Source organism: Ochlerotatus camptorhynchus, unplaced genomic scaffold (genome assembly GCF_037179485.1).
Source record: "Ochlerotatus camptorhynchus isolate MF236.1 unplaced genomic scaffold, CSIRO-AGI_Acam_v1.1 ptg000388l, whole genome shotgun sequence".
NCBI classification, from domain to species: domain Eukaryota; kingdom Metazoa; phylum Arthropoda; class Insecta; order Diptera; family Culicidae; genus Ochlerotatus; species Ochlerotatus camptorhynchus.
Window position 1 is genome coordinate 39,693 of NW_027040875.1, and position 26,997 is coordinate 66,689.

At 36.6% G+C, this 26,997-nt stretch overlaps 1 protein-coding gene across 2 annotated transcripts in view; it reads left to right on the plus strand.

The window, feature by feature from the left end:
• The first annotated feature begins 10,232 nt into the window (after positions 1 to 10,232).
• Positions 10,233 to 26,997, plus strand: part of Unc-76 (fasciculation and elongation protein Unc-76) — a 29,898-nt gene continuing 13,133 nt past the window's right edge. Inside the window, exons 1-3 of one of the 2 annotated variants that reach the window (XM_065233066.1) lie at positions 10,233 to 10,931; positions 25,605 to 25,960; positions 26,164 to 26,379. In XM_065233066.1, coding sequence (XP_065089138.1) covers positions 10,459 to 10,931; positions 25,605 to 25,960; positions 26,164 to 26,379 — 1,045 coding nt within the window. In that variant the 5' untranslated portion in view covers positions 10,233 to 10,458. Of the gene's footprint in view, positions 10,932 to 25,604; positions 25,961 to 26,163; positions 26,404 to 26,997 lie in introns of both variants that reach the window. The other variant, XM_065233065.1, reaches the window with a different exon arrangement.

Genomic DNA, 26,997 nt, shown 5'->3' on the forward strand with positions numbered 1-26,997 from the left:
TCCATCATCACCTGGAGCTTTCATATTATGAAACTTTTTAGTAATAGATCTTACTTCGTCCAAATCAGTCCCCCAGGAATCATCAAAAATATTTTCCCGAGATAAAATATTCAGATAATCCCGAGCAACCTGATTCTCAATAGGACTAGTAAGACCCAAACTGAAATTATGGGAACTCTCGAATTGCTTAGCAAGTTTCTGAGCTTTTTCCAAATTTGTGATCAAAATTTTACCACCTTCTTTAAGCACTGGAATAGGCTTTTGAGGTTTTTTCAAAATTTTTGTGTGTTTCCAAAAGGGTTTGGAGCTCAGATCTAATTTAGCAACATTATTTTTAAAAGTTTTGCTCCTCAGGGCAGAGAATCGCTTTTAAATTTGTTTTTGCAAATCCCGCCAGATAACTTTCATGGCAGGATCGCGTGTTCTTTGATATTGTCTCCTACGGACATTTTTAAGACGGATCAAGAGCTGAAGATCGTCGTCTATTATAATTAAATCGAATTTAACCTCGCATTTTGGTACTGAGGCAGCTCTTGCTTCAACTATAGAAATAGTCAGAGATTCAAGAGCATAATTAATTTCATCTTTGGTTTGCAAAGGAATGTTTGGATCGAAGTTATATTCCACAAATGTTCGATATTGCTATGGTAATTGAAAGTAGAGCTGTTGGGATTAGAAATTATTTCTTGGGATATTTCAAAAGTTACTGGAAGGTGATCAGAACCGAAGTCAGCATGAGTAACCAATTGGCTACAAAGTTGACATGACTCAGTTAAGACCAAATCAATAGTTGAGGGATTTTTTGCAGAAGAAAAGCATGTTGGGCTGTTTGGATATTGAATAGTGTAATAACCTGCAGAACAATCATCAAACAGAATATTATCATTGGAATTGCTTTGAGCATTATTCCATGAGCGGTGTTTTGCATTAAAATCACCAATAATGAAGAATTTAGACATATGACGGGTAAGTTTCTGGAGGTCACCCTTGAGAAAATTCTTTTGCTGGCCTACGCATTGGAATGGCAAATAGGCAGCTATAAACGTAAGTTGTCCAAATTTTGTTTCAACAGAAACTCCCAATGTTTCAAAAACTTTGGTTTCAAATGAAGAAAGAATTTTATGCTTGATTCGTCTATGAATAATGATGGCAACGCCACCACAGGGTCCATCAAGACGATCATTTCTATAAATCAAGTAATTTGCGTCCTTCTTAACCTTATGGTCAGGTTTAAGGAACGTTTCAGTTATAACGGCAATATGCACGTTATGAACTCTCCAAAAGTTAAATAGCTCGTCTTCATTATCTTTAAGAGATCGAGCATTCCAATTTAACATATGTAATGCTTTAAAATCTATTACTGAATTTTAAAGTCATGACAATATTGTTTGCAAATTTTACTCCAGTTTGAATAGCATCAAACATGGAGTTAGATTTAAGCATATCATAAATCGTGTCAATTAATGATTTCTGTAAAAATTCCATTTTAGGGCCAGTAATGCTTCCTAAGTCAAAATTTTCAAAATTTCCGTTAGAATTACGTTGGTTAGTATTTTGATTTCTACCCGATGCAATAGCAGCATAGGCACCTACGTGTACGAATATAGAATTTGTTCCTCGCTTTGACCGTTGTTAACAGCAGAGTAATTTGTACCTGTTCGGAAACGTGGAGCGTTTCCTACCTGTCGCTTAGATCGAAATTGTAGGATCGCTTTGCGAGTCTTACATTCCCATAAAGCGACGAGTCGTCAACCAATTCGGACGCGTTTTTCATAGGCTCCCGCCCCGCGCGCGATAAATAAAATAAATTAATATTGTTTTTGTTCTACTGTATTGACCAAGTGTAATTTTTGCTAACGTCATGAGCTGTGAAATTTGTGCCTTCGACGCCTCTGCCGATTCGATAATGTGGACTAGTGCGGGATGTCCACGTGTGTTCCATGCTGCTTGCATCGGTGTTACTGTGCAGTCACAGACGCGGGGTTCAATGCGGAAAAAGGAGAGGAAACCGGTCACCTCATACTCATAATACTCATAATACCTCATAAAAGTATGTTGAAGCAAATTTGGAATTCCACCGGCTGTCGGAGCAACAGAAAAACCTCACAGAACAACTGCATGCCAACACGCAGGTGATTCATCAATTCACACTGCAACAGAGTAAACCCAATATAGTGAATGAAGCTTTTGAAGGGCTCGAGGTTCTGCTAACCCAATGACGTTTATATAAGGTCTGGGCCAAAGGGCTTATTGGTGTTAGTGAAATGTGCAAATGGTTAGTGGTGTTCGTATTATATTGCAATGTTTATCTTTTTACACGAAACAGCTGTTGGCAGTGACGTATATCTATCTGTTCTCAGTATGTTGGCAGTGACGTATATCTATCTGTTCGCAGATGTTCAGCAATGTTTACAACATTTTTGCTTCTAACACCAGCAAGCTGCCTGTTGGCCCAGACCTTATATAAATGTCATTGCTGCTAACCAGCATAAAAAATGAGCTAGCTGCAATAAACAAAAACAGCAGTTTAGCTGGCCATCCATCAAAAACCACGTCACGTCTGTATTCGACTCTGCAATACAGGCAACCAATGACAGAATTTCAAAGTCGTTGGAATCTGTGACGTGTGAGCTGGCAGGCGATCTCCGTAATATCAACGCAGAAATATGTCAGCTCAATCAGCTGGCAATTAATGCAGCCGCTACGTCAACAATGACTACAAACCCAATTCTAGAGCTCAATATTCTTGATGAGCTGAAGTCATTGTCAGCTCATATAATGACGTCGCAGAACCCCGCGCCTTCACCCGAGCCATCCGATCCATACACCAGTTTGGAAGACGAAATAAACAACACCGACGGATGGCGCCTTCTAGGCACCAGAAAGATTGAGCAAAACGTTGATGACTCAGGGTGGCGTCTTTTGGGTACGAGGAGGGTCTGAAAGGCAGACTGGTCAGATTACGACGCGCGCAAATTACGACGGCTAAATCAACAAAAACATGCTGAAAAAGCTAGAAGGCAAAGAAAACAAAAGACAGCACGAAATTATTCTAACGCAAGAAACAACATACACAGCAACAGTTTAAATGCTCGTAATCATCGAAACATGAATTCCGATAACGGTTACAGTACCAATCACAGCAACATTTTAGGCCATCGGAGCATAAATCGACATAACGACCAGGACAACATTAACAGCAATAGCAAATACAACAGTTCCTATCAGTTCCACATCAAAAATCATGGCAACCCCCGTTTTCTTCCACCTGATCGAGAGCTTCTTTCAGCAGCAAAAAATGTCTTCAACAGACCGCCGGTTCATTATCAACCTACGATGCAGTTTGAAAAAGGGGAAACTATAAACCCATACCCTGTAAGCGGTCTTCCAAATTCACATGGTATGGCTCCGGGGAATTCTTCCTCTACATCGTGTCAGCCCTGCACATGTAGACATGCGTGTTTTCGACGCAACTGACGCACTCATCTGAGGTAGAATATGACAACACAGCTGAGCCTGAGGATCATGGCATCTCACATAACTTGAGGGATGTCGGGCAGTATGCAGCAACTTCACCCCCTGACCAGCACGACGTAAGTGACCATGTCGCTAGTTTATCAAGTAGCTCTTTTTTAAATGAAACTACAGTCTATTGCCAAAATTTTAACCGTATGCGTAGTGCGTATAAAATAAATGAAATTCAAAATAAAATAAGCGGCTGCACATATGATATAATAATTGCAACAGAAACTAGTTGGTCTGAAAGTATTAATAGCGAAGAGGTCTTTGGTAGTAAATTCAGTGTGTTTCGATGTGACCGTAATTTATCATTATCAGGTAAAAAATCAGGTGGTGGTGTACTTATCGCTGTGAATGCTACATTTCAAGCTGAACAAATTGCTAGTGAAAAACATAAAGAATTTGAAGATGTGTGGGTTAAAATTTTAATAAATGGTGAAGAACATCTTTTCGCTTCTCTCTACTTTCCTCCAGACTTTTCCAAAAAACCAGCTTACGAAAAGTTTTTCACTATTGCTGAACTGAAAATTCAAAGAGAAGATCCAAGAACCAAAATTCATATTTATGGAGATTTTAACCAGAATACTGTTAATTTTATTCAGGATAGTGATAATGATTCTCTGCTGTTACCAATTGTAGGTGAAAACGATACTTTGCAATTCATCTTTGATAAAAGCAGCCACTTAGGACTTCATCAAATTAACCATGTTCGTAACCAGCTCAATTCCTATTTGGATTTTATGTTTACTAATTCTACAGAAGATTTTTGTATTGTAGAAGCAGCAGTTCCATTATGGAAGAATGAAAAATTTCATACGGCTATTGAATACTCAGTGTTCACAGACTCGCATAGGTCACGCCCAAGCGTTGTTGATTTTGAATTAGTTTATGATTTTAAAAATGCAATTGTTCCTGAATTTCACAGCAGACTGAATAACATAAATTGGCAGAACCTTTTAAAAGATGAAAATAACATGGACAAGGCTGTTGACATATTTTATACAAACTTATACAATATTATTGAAGAATTCGTTCCTAAAAGACTAAAGATAATAGTGAACAGCACCAAATATCCTGTGTGATATACACAAGAAATCAGAAATATTAAAAACAGGAAGCAAAAAGCACACAAGTCGTATAAAAAGTTTAAAAATGCGCAAAATTTAGAAAAATACGTTGTTATTTGCAGAGAACTTGAGGCAGAAATATCGTCAGCATATGCGAGTTACAATTCAAGAGTAGAGAACAATATAAAATCTTGATCCCAAAACGTTCTTTAACTTCGCGAACGAAAAAATGAAGTCATGTACATTCCCATCACGCATGCAGTTTGAAGAGTTTGATAGCACTGATAGTGAGGATATTTGTAACCAATTTGCTCGCTTTTTCCAAAACATATATAAGAAATCCAGTAATGCTCTTGATTTGAACTATTTTTCTTACCTACCTGAAGGGGAAAATGACGTATCAGTTAATAATATCACTGTTCAAGAAATTTTTATGACTCTTGAAAGTCTCGATGCCGGCAAAGGACCTGGTCCTGATGAAATACCTCCATTTTTATTGAAAAAATTAGCAACTAGTTTTGTTAAACCATTGTTTTGGCTTTACAATTTATCTCTCAAAACAGGTGATTTTCCAAAAATTTGGAAGAAATCATTTTTAGTCCCAATATTTAAATCTGGCAAACGGTCTGACATTAAAAACTATAGAGGTATTGCAATTATGTCATGTATTCCTAAAATGTTTGAAGCAATTGTTAACCAAAAAATATTTAACCAGGTTAAGCATCGCATTTCAAATAATCAACATGGTTTTTTTAAAGGTCGGTCAACGTCTACTAATCTTTTGGAATTTGTAAACTTTTCTATTGAAGCAATGGATAGAGGCAATACGGTTGAAACCTTATACACTGATTTTAGTAAGGCCTTTGACAGAGTAGACATTCCCTTACTTCTTTTTAAATTAAAACGTTTAGGTATGACAAGTACACTTTTAAAATGGATTGGATCATACTTGACAGAAAGAACACAGATGGTCCGCTTTAAAGGAAAAATATCTTCGCCAGTTAATGTTACCTCGGGAGTTCCACAGGGATCTCATTTAGGTCCTTTATTATTTATTTTATTTGTGGATGACGTGAAGTTTGTGTTAAATCGTTTAAAGGTGCTCATATATGCTGACGATATGAAACTGTACATGGAAATCTTTGACAATTCTGATTTGCTACATTTTCAAAATGAAATTGATGTTTTCTACAATTGGTGCGTTAAAAGTCTGTTGGACATTAATATAAAAAAATGCAATATTTTATCTTATTCCAGAAAACACACTACTCTAGATTTTACATGTACTCTGGGAAACCAGCTGGTTCTAAGGTGCGATAAAATCAGGGACTTAGGAGTAAATTCTATAGACTTGAAGTTGACATTTGTAGATCATGTGAATACCACAATTCACAAAGCAAATAATATGTTGGGATTCATAAAAAGATTTAGTTATCATTTTAAAGACCCATATACCATCAAAACACTTTATATAGCTTGCGTGAGATCAATTCTCTAATATTGCAGTGTGGTTTGGGCTCCATACCATGAAACTTATATAAATCGTATGGAATCAGTTCAAAAACAGTTTTTGTTATTTGCTCTTAGGAAACTAGGCTGGACCTCTTTTCCCCTTCCTTCTTATGAGTCCCGTTGCATGTTGATAAACATTGAAACACTTAAGAAACGAAGAGAAATTTCCATGATTTCCTTTGTCAATGATATTATCTCACAACGCGTAAATTCAGAAAACATATTAGCAAGCTTAAATTTTTACGTACCATCACGCATGTTAAGAACTCGAAATGCATTTCAACTGTCACCTCACAGAACGAATTATGGTAAAAATGGACCAATCAACAGAATGATGAGAGTTTATAATAATTATTGTGAGCGTATAGATCTAACGATGTCTAAAGATACAGTAAGGAGAACACTAACTGCTAGGCTTTCATCTCGTTATGTTTAGACAATTTTTATTTCTTAGATATTTGTACATGTAATTTACCTTTATTGACAATTTCAAATAAAACGTTTGAATTTAAATAGCATGTAAGGCAACAGAACTATTGTAAAACGGTCTACACTGATTGACGACAAATAAATAAATAAATTGGATTTGTGGTTTTCACCACAATTTGAACAGTTAAATTTCTTAGGATCTTCCCTCGGATCTTCCTTCACAGGACAGTCGTCCTTTGCGTGAGAGGAATCACCACAATTCATACATTTAGCTGGCATGTAGCAATTTGTAGTTCCGTGACCCCATCCCTGGCACTTACGGCACTGAGTGAGGTTTTGGAAATTTCCTACAGTCTTCTTGAAGTGTTCCCACTTCACTCGGACATCGAGCATAAGGCTAGCTTTTTCTAAGGCCTTAAGGTTGTTTAGTTCACTAGACTTGAAGCACAAACGAAGTGACAGACGGAGCGGCTCGAAAACTTTGGTGACTAACCTGCTATTGCAATTTTTCAGTGTACCACATGGCAACACCACTACTACTGGATTGTACCACATGGCAACCAAATGTATTAGAATGTTTTGGTTCTATCTCTTTCACTCTACTCAAAACTGAAATGCATAAAAAAGTTACAAAATGATACACTCTTTGCACACTGTCAAAGAATCATTGTACACAAAATCAACTTTGTTCAAATCAAAACAAAAAAACTAACCCATCTGGTGGATGATGTCACAAGCTTTTACGAAAATTCTATTACAGCGAACCACATTATTTTAATTGATTTCTTCGCCAGCTAGTCGTCTGTCGCTTCGTTTGTGCTTGAAGTGAACTAAATAAAAATCATTACAAATCCCGTTGCGCGAATCGCCAGGACGGGATTTCATTTTCATTTTGATTACTTGGAGCGGCACAACTCCAAGTAATTTTTCCAGTTCAACTTTGGTCTGATCCAGGGATTCACCACTGGGCAGTCCTTTCATGACAACCTTGAACACACGTTCAGTTTTGGTCTCGTAAGTAAGACATTTAAATCCGTTCAAGGTTTCAGCCAATACACGGCATTTACCGAGGCATTCACCCCGACGTCCAATTTGTAGTGAAAACTTAACTTTCACGAAGTTCAAAAATTCCATGCGAAAAGCATGAAAATCGGAAGTCGTTATCACAATAGGGGGAACTTTTCCTTCTTGGCATTAATACCATAGAGGTAACTCTAAGACCACTGGGTCCCGAAGAAAATCATTATTATTTTTGGCTCACTCAGTACCAGAACAACGGTCCCAAGCAGTCCCAAGCTATTTCACTCACCCCTGCATGTTCTGCATGAATCCACACACCCCTGATGTTATCTGTCAAACTTTCATAGCGAATCAAAACAAACATAGTGTAGTAATAGAATTTCAACTAGAATAGGGTACGTTAATCGTTTGCTTGGGACCAATAGGCTAGTCAAGTAGTGAGCCAATTTAAAATCGTTAGTTTCGTATTGATTGTTGTTAATACCTTGTACCACAAACGAAGTGACAGACGACTAACTGACGAAGAAATCAATTAAAATAATGTGGTTCGCTGTAATAGAATTTTCTTAGAAGCTTGTGCCATCAGCCACTAGATGGGCTAGTATTTTTGTTTTGATATGAACATAGTTGATTTTGTGTGCAATGTGATCTTTGACAGTGTGCAAAGAGTGTATCATCACAAACGAAGTGACAGACGGAGCGGCTCGAAAACTTTGGTGACTACCCTAATAAACGGGTACCATACACTAACGATATCATAGATGGTGCGAGCATCCCACATAAAGTTGGGATGATATCCCGAATTGGTGGTTAGGCGCTTCTTATGGTTATTGTTTATGCGGGTAACCTGCGATTTCAATTTTTCAGTGTACCACATGGCAACACCACTACTACTGGATTGTACCACATGGCAACCCTACTACTGGATTGTACTAGCATTTTCACCAAATGTATTAGAATGTTTTGGTTCTATCTCTTTCACTCTACTCAAAACTGAAATGCATAAAAAAGTTACAAAATGATACACTCAACTTTGTTCAAATCAAAACAAAAAAACTAACCCATCTGGTGGATGATGGCTCAAGCTTTTAAGAAAATTCTATTACAGCGAACCACATTATTGGCAAATCAAAGTTAGCACTCGTGGAGAATAGAAGAACTATGAAAGTGATGATGGTTTCAAAAATTTTCACTGGGAGGTATACGAGTGCAATGTTAAAATGCTTTTATTTTGCAAATGAAGCATTTTATTTAAATCTGGTTGCTGCTACAGTTGTAGAAAAGCTGAAATCTATGTATAGACCTTAAAATCTGAAAAGAAATTATTATTTTTATATTATATGTTTATTGAGTAGTCCTCCAGTTTTCTACTAACGTAGCACTAACCAGATTTAAATAAAATGCTCCATTTGCAAAATAAAAGCATTTTAAAATTGCACTCGTATACCTCTCCGTGGAAAATTTTGAAACCATCATCACTTTCATAGTTCGTCTATTCTCCACGAGTGCCAACTTTGATTTGCCAATTTTAATTGATTTCTTCGCCAGTTAGTCGTCTGTCACTTCGTTTGTGATTTTAATTGGCAAATCAAAGTTGGCACTCGTGGACAGGCATGGAAAATCATTTGCATTCATTTAGTGCATTCATTTACATTCATTTGCCCCTAACTTTTTTCATCAACAGAATTCCGCAAAATGATGTATGAAGCTTTTGTAGGTTTTGTTATTAACTACAACATTTGTTAGAAATCCAAATCCGTATCTCTTATGCATGACGAACCAGAACAAACAGAATCCACTACTGTTTTTCAGTGAATGTATTTTACATTCACTGAAAAACAGTAACGAGCTCTAACTCGTGATGCATAAGAGATACAGATTTGGGTTACTGGCAAAAGTTGTAGCCAATAAAAGAACCTACAAAAGCTCCATACATCATTTTGCGGAATTCTGTTGATGAATAAAGTTAGGGGCAAATGAATGTAAATGAATGCATGAAATGAATGTAAATGATTTTCCATGCCTGCTCGTGGATAATAGACGAACTATGAAAGTGATGATGGTTTTAAAATTTTTCACGGAGAGGTATACGAGTGCAATCTTAAAATGCTTTTATTTTGTAAATGGAGCATTTTATTTAAATCTGGTTACTGCTACAGTGGTAGAAATGCTGAAATCTATGTATACACCTAAAAATCTGAAAATAAATTATTTTTTCTATATTGTATATCTATTGTGTAGTCCTTAAGTTTTCTACTAACGTAGCATCAACCAGATTTAAATAAAATGCTCCATTTGCAAATTATTAGCATTTTAAAATTGAACTCGTATACCTCACCGTGTAAAATTTTGAAACCATCATCACTTTCATAGTTCTTCTATTCTCCACAAGTACCAACTTTGATTTGCCAATTGATTTCTTCGCCAGTTAGTCGTCTGTCACTAACATGTTATAGCGCTATCTTGATGGTGGTTTCTGTGTTGCAATTATTTGACAACCATTATAACATGTTATAACTCTCCAGTATGTACAGCGTTTTAGCCATAAACCACTGTGTAAAAAAGCTCACTTTGTAGAAATTGTTTGACAGACGTACCAGTACTGACGTTTTGTTTTAAGCTTTTTGACAACCCCACTACCACAATAATAATAACGATTACCTTTGATGATTGCCTTGGTCAAAAGTACCAAAACAACTGCGCTTGCGCAGAACATTCGATTACTATATACCTACCCAATTTGCTTTTGAAAAGTATATCGAGCGCACATATTTTGTACAAGGGATATTTTTTTAATGAAAAACTCTATTTAAAGGGCAATAAAATAATTACAAGTGAAGTCGTGAAGTGTTCAGTGCGCTAAAACATAAAGCAACCTTAGCTGCTTTAATCTTAAGTGCATTACATAGTAATGCGGGACCTTGCGAATAAGATGGCAGAGCTCAAGTTTGAGGCCCCACTTGCTCAATGCGAGGAAACTGATGAGTGGGGTCCAGCAGAATATCATACATCCAACTCCAATATCACAAAAAAATCTGCCATCAATAATGCCGTAAACTTGAATAATATTCAAGACTCTATTAAGATGAAGGCAGAAATCAACGAAAGTGAAGTGCATGAAGTGAACTATAACACATTAAAAACTGCCGTGAAGAGTTCTAATGGAAATAACATCACTCTAAATAATGTGGATATGAACAACAAAATCAATATTATGAAGGATAATGTCGACAATTTTGCAGAAGGGTTCACGGGTAGCCTGGAAGATCTAGTCAATACGTTTGATGAAAAGATAACAAAATGTTTTGGAAATTACGAACAATCCGTAGAAGAATTAGCTCCAGTTCAAGTCAGATCGCAAGACGAAATTATGAGCGAATGCCAGTAAGTAGAGTAAATTTAGATCGATAATAGCTATTGCAATAAGTTTTCATCTCTGTCATCGGTGACTCATACGAAAAAGATATCCAATGTTGCATGCATATCGCTTATGTGACGTACCCATTCCAATCCACAACTGATTTGTAGGCCAAGCAAATTATATATAGTACAGTCATTCTCTTTTTTTATACGCGAGCTATCAACACTACTGGGCTAGTGCAAAAAAAAAAAATCGATAAGCCGATGGTGTATTATGGACAATGCATGGATTTATTTCGATTAACAATATAGCAACGTAGGATGGTTTTAACACATTCATTTCTCATCTTGTATAATTGCTCGGTGGTAACTAATTGAGCGGAAAATTAGGGAAACCTGGGACGGGTTAAAATATTAAATAATATTTTTGTATTTTGAAAGACATTAAATGACACGTATTCGTAGAGCACCATCACCAGTTCGATGTACACCAGGTGCCGGAGGTGACCAGTCAAGGAATCTTTCGGATTGTAGCATTTCTCGACTTTCATGAACATAAAGAATTTTTCGAGATGCACCATATAAAAATAACCAACAAAAGTCAAGAATGATGAAGAATTAGGTCGTTGCAATGCAGTTGTATTTTATGTGGTCTGTTTTACTTTCAAAATAGTACTTAGATGCAGAGCTTTTGTATTATTTTTCAAAAATTGGTTGGATCACATTCAGAACTGCACACATCGTTGTTCTTTTATCTTGAATCGGGTTTGGGAGATGTTGGGTACCGTAATATACCGAATACTGGTTGGTTTATTAATAAGGACATTTAATTTTTTAATCAATATTGTTTCCATTTTGCAAGTTAATAAATATGTGTGATGAACATGGTGATGCATGATACAGTAAACCCAACATAAAATTTACATGCTATTCTGAGCGGGGCCCTATCAAAAAGCGAAAACACTAAAGACAGACCATCTAAACTATATTACATAAGGCAAAACAGAACATTAGGCAAAAATTGAAAAAGCGGAATGAAACAAAACAATTTATATTTCTTTCCTTTATTTAACGTCGGTCTCTGTTCCGCAACCTTGTGCCAGTCACCGACGGTTATCGATTGACGGCAATCGAATGTGCAGGAAGGCAGCTTCCACACCTGCGTAGGATATCGCACCCATTCAACACACATGGGCCGGAACCAACGGCTTTACTTCCCTTCCGAAAGAAGACGTGACCAGAGATTTTTATGCCTCAGAAAAATCCCACCGATCTCGGCTGGGATTGAACCCAGACACATTGGGGTGAGAAAGCAGTCACGTTTACCACTACACCACCGCCGGCCTAATTTTTATCAAGATTTATGTTCTTTGAAAAAATATATAAAAATCACACACTTAGAAAAAAAATAAGGAAACTTAGGAACTTGAAAAAATTCTCATCATTCTGTGTCTTAAGAACATTTTCAAAATCTTATTTTAAGAAGAAATACTAGGATCCTGAACATAGTACTGATCGCCGGCAAGATGCTGGGACTTAAATAAATTTTATAAATTTTAATAAATATTTTAAGAATTGTGACTACGAAATTTTTTTTTTTTTTTTGTTGTGATCCAGTGGCAGCACTTGCTTAAACTCTACACTGGACCCCTTTTATTGATAAATTTTGCTTCTATGAGCCTCTATTTTAAATCAACACACAGACGTTCCTAGGCTATGGTGCCCGTTTGGTCACTGTTGTTTTTGTGCTGATCCAAATAGTTTTGATAATATAATTGCGCATTCTTTTTTTTTAAGTTTGATTTTTGTCCCAGTCTTGTCTTCTGTCGTCACTTATTTTGTCATTTTGTATTGTGTATTAACCCCCACTTGTCTTGTTTATTGTGTCAACTTGTGTCTATTGTACTTCCTACTCTGTCATGACTAATTTCATTGATATATAAAAATAGTAATATCAATTACAGGATAATATGGTTATTTCTCGATTACTTTTTCAAAGGGAAGCACCAGCTCCTGCAAACAATGCATCCGATCGTCGATCCGGCGCAACCGGCAGCTCGCACACGCTTATCAACACCGCCAGCAGGTAGAGGAAAATTTCCCCTATCTGATGATAGTGCCAGCACGCGCGGGCGAGCCACCAGTTACGCCAAATCGACGACCAAACGCACCGCCTACAAAAGCCGATACGCTCCCTTGAAAAAGTTATCGAGATTTCTACTAATTAATGAATTATTGACAATTACCTCTCATGATCCTTGGCTCTGATTTTAACTTACCACTTTTTGATTATTTATCAAATACCTCTCCCAGAATATATAACTCCCCGATGCCTTGTTGGTTTCTGGTCTCATTTGGATTGGTCCTGAATTTGTTTGACATCCTGTTCGAAGTAATTCTTTGAGTTCCAGCTTGTACGTGTCTCACGTCATATGATTTGCCATTCATAAAGATAATGGGTTAAAAGGGAGTAAAACATACATAAAGGTAGATTAGTAGTAGTTGTACTTGTCCCAAACAATAGAAAGAAGCATAGATGACTTAGTAGAAAAATAAAACAAATATATAACTAAAAGTGCAATGGATAAGTGTTAGTTCCGGGATCATTTTAGTGTTAGTAGTTATGTTAGTTTTGATCCGTATTCAGCCCTGCCGGATGCGGGGGTCCGCTTAGGGAGGCAACTAGCCTTTAAAGTTATAGAATAAATCTTCCTATTTAGCTAAATAAGAAAACGCAAGCAGACCAATAGCATTACTCAGCTTAACAAGGAGAGGAATAGTTTAGGAAATAAATAAAATTAGAGGTATGTGACAATTAATAACTTTTATTCTTTTGTAGGTATTGTTTTCTCTTGAGTTTATTGTACTCGATTACTATATTATTCTCTCGTAATACGCGAAATCTTTAATATATGCGGTTAAAGCATTTGAGTTAACTTATTGCTTAGTGTTCAAGTACTTACAGCAGTCAATGTTAATCTATGAACTAAACCCTACTTGACTGTAAAATCGATCTTTCCTTATGTGGTATTGATGCATATTTAACTTCTCGCGGCTGTCGGAATCAACGCGTCTACGTCTACGGAGCTTACGCAGAAGTGATTCGCAATTCGGTAGAGCTTACCAAAAGGTTTTTTTTTCTTATGTAATTTAGAATTTGTTCGGTACGGTCGCGAAAGGTTGAAATGATTGATACGTGCCGTAAAATAACTAAACTGAAACAAAGCTCAATAGTTAAATAAGTAGAATATCTAGGGAGGAAACCAAAATTAAAAACTTGCCAACATAGACTATCACATTTTTTTTGGTGGCACTCTTTAAATGATAATAAACCTTTTTTCTCGCTTCGGTTGTCTCGCACGGCTTTCGGAATTCGCGCGGTTTTCGGAACTTACATAATTTAGATATTTCGTTCGAAACGGATTTACTTATTCAATCGGTTTACTACGCACACACGTCACAGCATTTCTTTTCCATAACTATCTTGAAACAATACACACGGAATCCAGTGTTCTGATTCAAAGCAGAACAGAACTCTTAGTAATGAATTCTAAATAACTCATTCAAATTTCAAACTATTTCCAGCTTACATATTCCATATCATTTTGTAGCATCGTGGCCATCTCAATCCAAAAAACATCCAACCACCTACCTCAATCTAATCATTATCCCTTCCCATGGCGATCATGTAGCCTGCATGTGGCGAGTCAGCCATTACCCCTCCTTTACTATCGGCCTTGGATTGACTTGCGCTCTTACTGCCCCACCCTGCGCTGCAAAATGAAAATGAAAATGAAAGCTTTGGAGATTCTTATACCCCGTACAGACTTTGGCTTATATCATGTAATATAGGCTGTCTTGCAATGAGCACTCATACATAGGATTTCTAGTAAAAACTAGATGTATGAGTGCTCATTGCAAGACAGCCTATGTTACATGAAATAAGCCATAGTATATACGGGGTATTAAACGTTAATTTACAATCTTCTATGTGCAAAGACTGTAGGGTAGGCACTGAGGCAAAATCACATGAAGCTAATTAAAATTAGTCGGAATTTTCGAATCAGCAGAGCAAACGACCGGCCGAATGGTCTAAGATCTAAATGTTATCAGGTGATCAATAAAAGATACTCCAGATATTTCACCAGGAAAAATGCCGTCTTCCAGAAGTAATCACAAAGACCACAATTTTTTTTTCCAAAAGGTATTGAATCTTGTGCGAAGTGGAAACATTTATGACCAATCAATATTGCATCGGGTGGCCACTGGAAAAATGGCCAATCCCAGCAAGTAGTCTAGGAAATCCGAGATTGTTGAGAACAAAGTGGCAATATCCCGTCACTACATCAATTATGTTAAGGCATAGTAATGTTGTGAATAAGGAAATTAAATAAATTATTGGATTTAACTGATAAGAATCGTTCCATGGGGAAGGGCTGAGGTATCTGCCTTGAGCGTGCAGGCAAAAAGCGTTATAAGCGTTAAACGAGAGAGAGCGAAAAATGACTAATAGCAACAATCAATAAGAAACTAACGATTTTAAATTGGCTCAATACTTGACTAGCCTATTGGTCCCAAGCAAATCGCCTAACGTACCCCATAGACGAGTGCACGGATGGATTTGAGTTCACTCACTCGACAAAAAGTGACACAACAGTGGGGCCCTGTTTACTAAAAATGAGCACATGAATAATACTCACGTACCATTTGAAACGGGTCTGTCAATTTAAGTACACAAAACTTCTAAAGCCTTTTCGCGCGAACCGAATACGCTCACGCAAACTAACAACACCATCGGGCAGAGGAAATTCTCCCCTTCCCGATAGTGCTCTTGGTTTGCGTGGGCGTACTTCGGTTCTCGTGAAAAGGACCTACACACTCAATTTTTTTCGCCGAGATTCCAACAGCCGAGTAGTTCTGCAATTTAGTTTGCTGAGGTTCAGTAAAATAATTGCCGAGACTCAGCTAACAAATATCATTTTGCTGCGATATCAGCTAACAAACATATATTTTGCAGGTATATCAGCAAAAGTAAATGCCGAGGTAATCGCCTGTTGGAGATTTTACCGAGCCAGATTAAGTGTGTAGCAAATTATTTAAAAACGTTGATAGGCCCTTTTCAAATGTTACGCGAGCATTATTCATGTGTTCATTTTTAGTAAACAGGGCCCCGCTGTTGTGTCAAAAAAATTTCAGTAGATGAAATAAAGTTCACCCGTGCACAGAGCTGAGCCAAAAAGTTGAGCTCGTTTCTTCGGGACCTTCTGGTCTTAGAGTTACCTCTATGCTAATAGTACGTTCAGACCTGAGGGAGAGTCGCGAAGAGAGAAAAATGGAACGTCAAATGCAGCCAGACAGCTGCTGTCACGAACTGTCATTTGGAGCCAAGCAATTTTATGATGCTTTTCTTACAGTTGAACAAGAATGCACAAGGCGGTATTGAAATCTTGCGTAAAGTAATTTGTAACAAACTGTCGTTTCCAGCTATTTTATTCAATGGGACACCGTTTCTTTTTAATTCATTCAAAATACACACAAATCAATATTGAAAGATACCATTAGCCAAGGTTTTGTCAAAACATCTAGTGGCATAGTAAAATACCAAACAGAAAAGTACAGTTTCTCACTGCACACTGAACAATCTCAAACAATCACTACACGCTCAAAGCAAAACACGCTATTTTGCTACGCCTGTTTTGATTTGATTTCAACGGCACAAATTTTCATGACAAGAAGAACAAGTCAAGCATAACTTTTCAAAAGGACGTAAGTCGCAAAAATAAACAAATTGATATTTTGCATCTAACCGAATATAAAATACATGCTTTTCCTACGAGTTTATGAAAAACGAGGTTTGCAATTGCAATGCATTATGGAAAATATATTTAATGAACGCCCTATGTGACCTTCTTTCATTGTTTTTAAAATTGTGTTGATACACCCTTTTATTGTCAACATGACTTAACTGTTAAAATTTGATGATAACACAAAAACTGCAGATACGCTCACAGTGATGCGTCGTATGTGAAAAAACAAAGCAACCACTATAAATCAGCAAATGCGTCAAGTTTGTATGTTTGTTTTTGTATTTGCGGGTGCAACATGTTTATTATTTCAAAAGTATTCTAATAAAATTGCACTTTAATCTTGACTTTAATATTGAACTTCACATACCAATCTGACCAGCGCTTTCTTAATACGAAAAATACAAAACGTATAACATCTGACAGCAGATAATGCGGTGACCCTCTCATCTCCGCTTTTAACATCGATATTATTTCACAACTCTGGGTAGTTATGTAAATAAACCAACCAACCGACAATTTCTCAATGCTTTTCGAGCTGCCGACGTATCTTCACTGCAATACAAAAAACGGTGTATCTGATTTGACGTATGTGAAAACCCTTCTGTCAAATAAACGAATCATGCAGGGTGTATGTAACAATCAAGGTGTGATACCGACGAATCAATCAGGGTGTATGTGAGTAGTACACAAGTAAAAGGTGTATGATTTTGTTTTATCAAAAGTCTTGTTCGTGTTTGCAAAACTCGACATTTTTCACAATTCTCTTAAACGCTATCCCTGTATCGAACTAATAGCACAAACAAATTTAAAAAATAGCATTAACTTTTAAATAGCATTTAATAATCTCATATAGACATTGCTATCCAATGTTTCTAATTTCCTATCCAATGTTACATACGTCCTTTTGAAAAGTTATGCTTGAAGTATACAATTAATTCCGTGCGTGTGCTATCTGCTTCTCCCTCCCAGGTTCAGACTACAGAGTTATAACATGTTATACCCTCGGTTATACCGCTATCTTGATGGTGGTTTCCGTGTTGCAATTGTTTGACAATCGTTATAACATGTTATAACTGCTCAGTCTGGCCAGCGTTTAAGGCTGTGAACCATTTGCCGAGTTAAATTCAACTCGTGGTTAAAAGTGACATTTGAAAGTTATTTTCTATGTTTGAAAATCCCTGTGCTGTTGATCGACCGGTTTTCGAGAAGAACTCAGCCACGGTTTCAACATTTAACTTCTTGTCTGTCAGAAATAACATGTCAAAGACTAGAACAAAATTTCCGGTTTTATTACTGGGATGCAGCTCCGTCAGACATGAAATAAATTTTATTCACAATTAACTGCTGTTCTGTATGTAGAAAAGCAACCTTTTTTGAAATAAACAAGCATCATGGCGTAAATCTTCTGAAATTACTACATAAATAAAATGATATATTTTGCCTTCAGTAATGTCTAAGCTCTCTGAGAGATTTTGTGGTAATAACGGCTTAGAGAACTCCTCCGACGAGGAGTTTCTCGGATTTCCGAATGTACCAATAAATACCGATTCTAGAAGTAGAGGATTAAAACAAGCGGTCGAAGAAAAATGCTGAATCAACTATGGAAGACCACAGTAGTGAATTATCAATGGGTCCTGGGATTTGCTACAAGAAAAACAAGAAAAATATCATCTTCAAAAAAAAATAAGAAAATGCATGGAAATGATTGATAATATGTATAGATTCAATTCGATTATGTAAAGTAGTGACGACTTATTGAAATGCTTTATTCTGAATTCTGATACGAATTGTAATTATTAAATCAGTTCATGTAAATGCATGAGTTCGAAATTACATAGTTTTTTATTGTTTATGAATTAATGTTTATTCTAAAGGAGAAAGGATTGTAATGATGGGTCAAATGTCTAAACAATAGAGCTAATATACTATAGAGGAAGAATAGCGCTGGTGTTCCCTTTGTTTCGATGTTGAATAATACCGGGTACAGAACTCCCTCCCCATGGACATGGAGGTTGACGGTACTGAAGCAAAGGGTTATGTTTAATTTCTTTATATTTGCAACGATGATGATTTCCTATAGTGACACATATCACCTTCTTAATGCTTCAGTATACCTCAAACGATTAATTCTTGGTGGTTGATAGAACTTCCTTGATGAAATCGGCTGCTTCATGCAGACTGAGCAATTCTGATTATAGTATCAGATTTGGTCTGTATACAGAGGAACTGGGAGGGCTTATTAGAAACTTCTCACCAATAATCATTACCTTCTAGTAAATTTTGCATATCATTTTATTAAAATTTTATTTTATTTTAGCATACACACACACACACACACCCTGATACACAAACACATCATGACATTAGACAAGAAAACATACAGACATTAAAACTGACGTACGAATGAGAAGAAGACATAGACAAAGACAGGCCTGCGATTACCGAGCCATAAAGTTTTTCAAGAAGATTATGATTAATCAATATCGTGAATCCGGTGTTTAATTGGTCACCAAAGACTAATCCGTCCGGCATCGTAGTCACTTGAAAAATTTTCTCATCAACCCCGATCATTGCAATCCTATGGGGATAAAAAAAAATACCGGGTGCAGAACTGTCAAACTGCATAGTTTTTTCTCGCTTTGACATTTGTGTCCCTATTAGATGTAAGGAAAAGATGTTTCGACAGCGACGGCAGCGCTATTCTTCCTCTATAGTTTATTAGCTCTATTGTCTAAACCCTCTGAGAGGTTTTTTTTCTTTCAATAACGGAAATAGAGACAACGATAAGTGAGGCAATAATGGTGGTAAGCTCCAACCGGTATTATCCTCGGATTAAATCCCGATCAAGAATGTCCGGCTGGTTTGATGTCGACATCAGAGTTAATCAACATAATTCTGAGCAAACATTTTTCAGATCATACAAACAGGGACGGTATTAAAAGTTAATCCGAGTTGGAGCTTACCGCCATAAGTGTTGTTCAGGAGAATGAATAAAAAAATAAACACTGTGGTGCTGAGCTGATCAGTTGGACTTGATACATACTGGAGTCAACGCTAATATTTCTATAAAAGAAGAATCTCTCTCCAAACGGAAACACATCACCTTCTTGTTTAAAATAAATTACAAATGGATATATAGTTGCTTACTTAGCATTCCAGTTATGGCTTTGAACTTCGTCTTGCAATACAAATGTGTAGTTTTCTTAAAAATCACATATTACTACATATACTCCATCCTTCAAATTTTGTTTTGTATTTTGCACATTGATTGCTAAAATAAATTGATAAAATTATGAGCAATTATTTTTTTCTAATTTCCTAATAAGACACAAATTCGTAACCGACTATTGAAATTGTATTTCGTCAATGCCTTTTTCTTCAATTTCTTCTAACAACTTTTGTTAGAACAAAGATGAATCTTTGCAGTTTCCACAATATCGTAAAGAGTAATGAACAAATCAAATTTCCTCAAATTGTGAATAATCAAATTTACATTGTCATGTAAAGTACATACACACACATTATGTGTCCCTGCACACTTAGATTATTTTACCGAAATCTCAACAGCTGTACGTTCGGTAAACAGTTCGGTGATTTTTCACAGATTTCCTGTAATTTTTCACTAATATTTGGTGAAAAATTACAAGAAATCTGTGAAAAATCACCGAACTGTTTACCGAACGTTCAGCTGTTGAGATTTCGGTAAAATTTCACAGATTTTGGTGAAATAATCTTAGCGTGTAGTTACAGTTGATGTTTGCAAATGATGAAAACGAAACTTGCACTTCACTATTTAATTATTTAAATAGCTTGTAGGACTCGCGTAACGTGGTCATCATTAACCTTTTTGAACTGATTGACGTTTGTCGTTGTTCCTTATTATTACACAATCACGCTCAGGCATTGCACGGCTGGTCTCGTCATCTTCGAAAAATTACAGAATAAGTTCTTTTGTATCCTTAGTCAATCCACTGCGTAATCTCGAATTAATAGTTGAGTGTACACCTTTTTCTTCTAACTGTTTGTTTTACTTGTTTTTTTTTTGTTAGTTACTTTATTTGTACAGGCTCAATCGAATAAACTTTACAGAGCCAAGTTATCATTTTCTTTATACATTATAAATGTCTTAAATCTCAAATTAAAGGATTTGAACCGATTACTCGCGGTCTTCTCGAGGTTAGTGGATGACAATTGTTTGGATCGGGAGAGGGAAAAGGAGATTTGGAATATGATTTATGATTCAAAAATTTCACTATATCTAAAACATATACTTAATCCTATCGACGTTATATCAACTCTGTAATTATACAATTATTACAGAAACAAATCTACAACAAAAAAAACACACACACACACAAAATACAAACTAAACACAAGGTTAATCAAACTTACAATCTATGGTTAATATTCTTAAAGAAAACATATATGAGTTGCATAAACTCCAGATCGCGTCTAGCCAAAATATCCCGAACTGGAACATTAGGTTGTCTACCTCGAGCCCGAAGGGAATCGTACAACTCGGATCTGACTCCACGGTGCTCAGCACATGACCAAATAATGTGATCTGCGTCCTGGTAACCTTGTCCACATTCACAGAGATTACTGTCCCCCAGCCCAACACGGAACAAGTGATGTTTTACTTGTGTTACCATATATCTGGATGTATTGAATGTATCCATGAGCTTTTGAACTGAACATAATTATTATTATTATTTATCTTTATTAGGGAGGCTTTCAGCCTTGGGCTGGTTCGCCTCCACCTGAACATAATGTAGGTAACAGGTGGGAATAGCTGAAGCTTCTTATTCTTCGTTGTCTCTTCTTTTGAAAACTTTTCGGTAAGCAGTTCGATCATTTAATTGAAATCGTCAATATTATTATCTAACTTAGCTCCTGCATTAAGTGCCAAGATATGATTTTTTATTCTTTGATTAATTTCATGATATTTCTGCACTGCATAATTTACGGCACTGATTTTCTGCATATCAACTGGTGAAAATTTCATTGTTAACATTTTGCGTATATTCACCAACATTTGAGTCAATTGTTTCTGCCGGTGTCACTGATGGTACAGTTGCCAAAGATTCCTGACTTGGAACATTCATGTTGATATTCATCGAAGTTCTATAACTCATCACTACTTGATAGTTCGGTACGTTTGGAAAGCTGTATACGACAAGAATCGCAAATTTTGAAGTTACTGTTAAGTTGATTCTCATTAGCAAAACTCAGCTCAACGAATTTCTGAATATTATTTTCCGTAAGATTTCGACTCTTTTTTGAGCATTTTTTTTAGACACGTTTATACACTTTTGATAAAAAAGTATTCATTTTCACTACTACTTTTTCTTCTGAGTCACTGAACTAAAGCGCGTCACTTCCACAGATCCACAACTATTTGTTTTTTTTTTATTGTCGAGTCTGTATCAGGCACAGTGGCGTCCCATAACCTCATTTTTTACCTGTGCACCAACTTTCAAAACCAGATTTAATGCCATATTCATACTCGAATCGGTTAAAAAATAAACTTAATCTTCTAGTTTACTCGATTTATCCATTGCAAGCAATATTTTTTTTTTGTATCAATTTATTTGTATAGGCTCAATCGAATAAACTTTACAGAGCCAAGTTGTCATTTGCGTTATACATAATTAATTTCTTAAATCTAGAGTTAAAGGAATTGAACCGATTACTCGCGGTCGTCTCGAGGTTAGTAGAGATTTACAGTTTTATGGATGGGGAGAGGGAGAAGGAGGTCTGAGTTATGATTTACGATACAAATATTTCATTATTAAGCAAGAAATATTTTGATAATTTTTATGTTTTGAGAGTTGGTGCACAGGTAGATTAACCAAAACCAATGCCATTTGCTACCAGGAACTGCAATACAATAGGTACTATAGTAATATTTCAACGCAACGTTGATTCCTATCAGCCTTCACGAAAACATGTACCATGTTGAGCTTGTGTACAAAAATCAAAGCGAATGTTTAGCTTGAACTTACGCGCAATTTTGTACACAGGTACAATTCATACATTACACTCGGGTGTATCGATGTACACAAGTGTATTCGCAGATTTTGCACACGTGTACAATGCCCAATGGTTTTCCCTTGATTTGTTTTCCGTGCTGAGCACGACGCCAGGGAGCCATCGAAGGCGTGATCAGAAATGTTACGCCTCAGAATATCCCAGCGGCGCCGACTGGGATTGAACCTAGGCCAGGTGGGGTGAGAGGTAATCACGCTAACCACTACACCACCGGCGCCGCTGTTGCACATGGGTTTGTGCACGAAGCAAAATTATAACATATAAAAAAGCGCTGCAGACTGGGACTCGAACCATCAATCTTGTGATCATCAGGCCTGCGTCTTGACTTCTCGTAGCGCGAGTAGGTTAAAGACATATACGAAGCGCTGGTAGTAGGTAAGGGAACTAATTCGTCTGCCCTTTATCACAAGCGCATGAGTTTGCACTAGAAATACTCAGAGGGAGAGATGGGCGGAGAGAATATTTTGAACCAAATGAACTGTCAAAATCTGAGCCAATCGAACATTCCCATTAGAGTTTTTCCGAGGATTTCTGCTGTCGATCGACCGGTTTATGAGAAGAACTCAGCCACGGTTGTCAAAATTTAACTTCTTGTCAGAAATAACCACGCTCGGATAGCAGGGTTAATCGATAACTTTCCATCTGTCAAATTTTAACCAAACGTTAAAATAATCCACCAAATGGTTCAGAGCCTTAGTGTTAGAGTGATGTTAGTATAGACCCGTAGTGAGCGCTGTCGGTCCCCCCACCTCAGAGGCAGGCAGTTGTTGTTATTTCATGCGACACTGTTGCTGCAACCAGGTCGGAGGTGTGGCCCACCAAGAATCTTATAAGGACTAAAAACATATTACACAATATTTGTATATGAATTACATATTATTCTTGCTGAACCACCGTCATACCCACTATCCAGAGTATTTGATGATGGAAACAAATTTTCATCCAAATAAAAAATACAAGAATAACTGGATTAGTATGGAACCGCTTAGAAGTCATATCTCAAAATGGGGCAAATATTTCCAAAAACTTATGTCTAATTTGTGCCTGTAGAAGCTGGTCTACAGCTAAAATTGGTCCAATCAGGTTATTTCCATGGTGAACATTTGATTTATTCTGCAATAACTATTAATTATTCCAATAATAAAATATCTGAAAAGCCTTATACCAAGGCCTTGATGTCCTCTGCTTTCCGAAGAAGTCGTATCCACTATACTCGTTCCATGGCCACACTTAACCAGTCTCGTAGTCTGCGAAAAGTCCGCATGTCGCCTTTTACTTAGTCGATCCACCTTGCCCGTTGCGCGCCCAGAGTTGGTAACGGTCAGTTTGGTCAGTGACGTTTGACGAAAACCAAAAATAAATTGTCGCGGTACAAAAACCATCATTTCCATACATCCTTCGTCATTGACGAAGAGAAGCCGACAGTAATCCCTGTGAACAAATCCTATCGCAGCTTTTACCCTCACTTCTCTTTTTTGTATCATGCATGGACAAAAAAAAATACAAATACCGTCGAACGTGCATGTGAGCAGACTAGTAACCACACTATGAGCGCTTCTTGTTTTCCTTTAGCCTTTCTATTTTCCTAAGCGCTGATAGACCAGTGGTGAAGATACATGCCTGTTAATCTCAACGTTGGGGGTTCGGATCCGTTTTGTACCCATTTTAACTTTTTTGTGTTGCTTCCAACGATCATCATTTTTTGTCAAACAATACGGAAAGGCTGACTAAAACGTGCAGTTTTTAATCCTCTCCGAGTAACCGACCGATCTAAGAGAGAGAGAACGTACTGAGCTAGTTTTTTTCACGACGTAAATGAAAGAGGACTGTCTTCATACGGAATTTGTCATGCGCTACTTGGAGTGCGACGAAGATAGTAATACAATATTTTTCATCAGTGACATTGCTCTCTCTACGTTGATGCAAGACAGCCCTGTGCGCGCCTACCCTAATAAAATTTTGAATGATTATTTTGCTTAACGACGTATTTGGGGTATCATTCCAAACATTTGTGGAATAGTTCTATCATTTGAGTTAACATTCGTGTATGTTATTTTTTATTAGGGTAGGCACATTTGAAATTTGTTCAATGGTTTATGTTGAGGTAAGGTTAGTGTTTTGGTATCTGATATTGCCGTCCGCGTTAGGGATTTACTATCGGCTCGTCTGTATACAGTCAATAGTCCATGGCAAGCAAGCATTTTATTGCATAATTTTAGCCATATGGTTTGATGAATAGTCAATAGTTTACTATTGAATAAAGTTTGAAATTTAAATCCCAACAAATTTTACATCAAATCTTAATCAAATAATGCAATAAGAGTTCATAAATGGCCAAACTATAAAGGTATAAAACCTAACACTATTTCGTTAGACTTTTTTTCACACTTTCAGTTGGCAAATTTATGATTTGCACCCCAGTTTAATATTCCAGAAAGAAAAATATTTGATAAATAGGGGAAATGCCGGCCTAAGTGTCCCTAATTTGGGCCCATACATAAATTCAGTAATCGACTAAATTTTCAATAGCAACCAAAAATATCCATTAGTAACGTCCCAATAACGCGTTTATCTAGATAAAATTGATAAATAGCAGATTTTTAGTGATGGGCCCAATCTTAGATCCATTAGAGACATTCCCCCTATATAATTGAAGAACTTGCCTATCAAATATCATCTTTTTTTTTGTTTCTATTATCGATACTAAAAAAGAGGATTTCACACCTACATATATATTTTTTGAGTAACTTTTGGAAGGTGCATGCTGTCAGTAGTTGAATGGTTTAACTAACTGCATACGGTAATACATCACGTTTTTTTTTTTGCTGCTTGTTTCTAGGATGTGGTGGACTATAACCGGTAATTTCGGAAATATATTACCAATAGATTGGTCAAAAACATACGCAAGGCAAATGCATGTACCTACTTTGAAGCTGGCGTCATCATCCGACCGAACAAACTACAATGACATTCAAGATCTCAGTTCCGAAGATGAGGCAGTTGCAAATGATTTGGATATGCACGCTTTAATACTGGGAGGCCTTCATACCGACAATGACCCCATCAAAACAGCGGAAGAAGTCATTAAAGAGATTGATGATATCATGGATGAAAGCGCCTCTGAAGATGGCATTGTTGGTAATGAAATAATGGAAAAAGCCAAAGAAGTTCTTGGATCACCGTTATACGAGGAAAGTAAGTATAAACATATAATTTAAGACTAAGATAGTTCATGATACATGTTTATTATGTTGCAAAGTAAACCTAACGATTCATTAAAAATTAAATGTCCGCATAAACGGATCACCCGGTATTCGGAGCATTACGGTACTGCGGGTTTTGCAACAAATGCTATCAAAAACGTGCGAATTAACTGAAAATATATTCATTTTTTTCAGAACTACGATCTCTAACGATTACTCAATTAAATGAGCTCTATATGGAAATGGAAGTTTTAATTAGAGAATTCTCTGAAACTCTTATATCGGAGCTGGCTTTAAGAGATGAATTGGAGTACGAGAAGGAACTGAAGAATACGTTCATTTCTTTGCTGTTGGCTGTACAAAATCGTCGTCGTCAGTTCCATGTCGAAAGGAAGAAGGGGAAATCTCAAAGTAAGCCGATGATGATCGCAAGTAGTAAGTATTTTATTTTTGAAAAACAATGCGTGTGCATAGTAATTTGCTGATTTATTAACGGCACAATATTACAGTTTAAAAAGTAAGTTTTCAATTATTTAAGCCTCACGCACATTGCATCCGTTGTATAAAAGTTGCAGAAAATCTAATAGTTAAACAATGAAGTTAACCGTCGTTTTTCCGCAACGTGCAGCCGTGTGATTACAATGTGACGTATACGCCAAAATAAAAATTGTGTTTTGGCGTCAGTAACGTATTATTGTTCAACCACCCCTTCCCACGTAACACATAACGCGTGGTAATTTTCGTGAAAATAAAAGTTTGGGAGTATGAAACGAAACTTCACAAAACTGACAAAAGAATACATTATAACGCATTTTTTTGCCTCAAATCTAACCTTGTCCAGATCTGCAAGACGATTCTTTTTATCATTTTTAGCATTTGGCTCTATTTATTTTGTGATAATGTAAAATACACTGATCTCTACTATCTACATTCTACTACTGAAAATTTCTCAAAAGGCATTAGCAGTATTTTTATAGAAAAAGCAGATTGATGTAGGGGAAATGGACATAATGCATTTAGGCCGCCTAA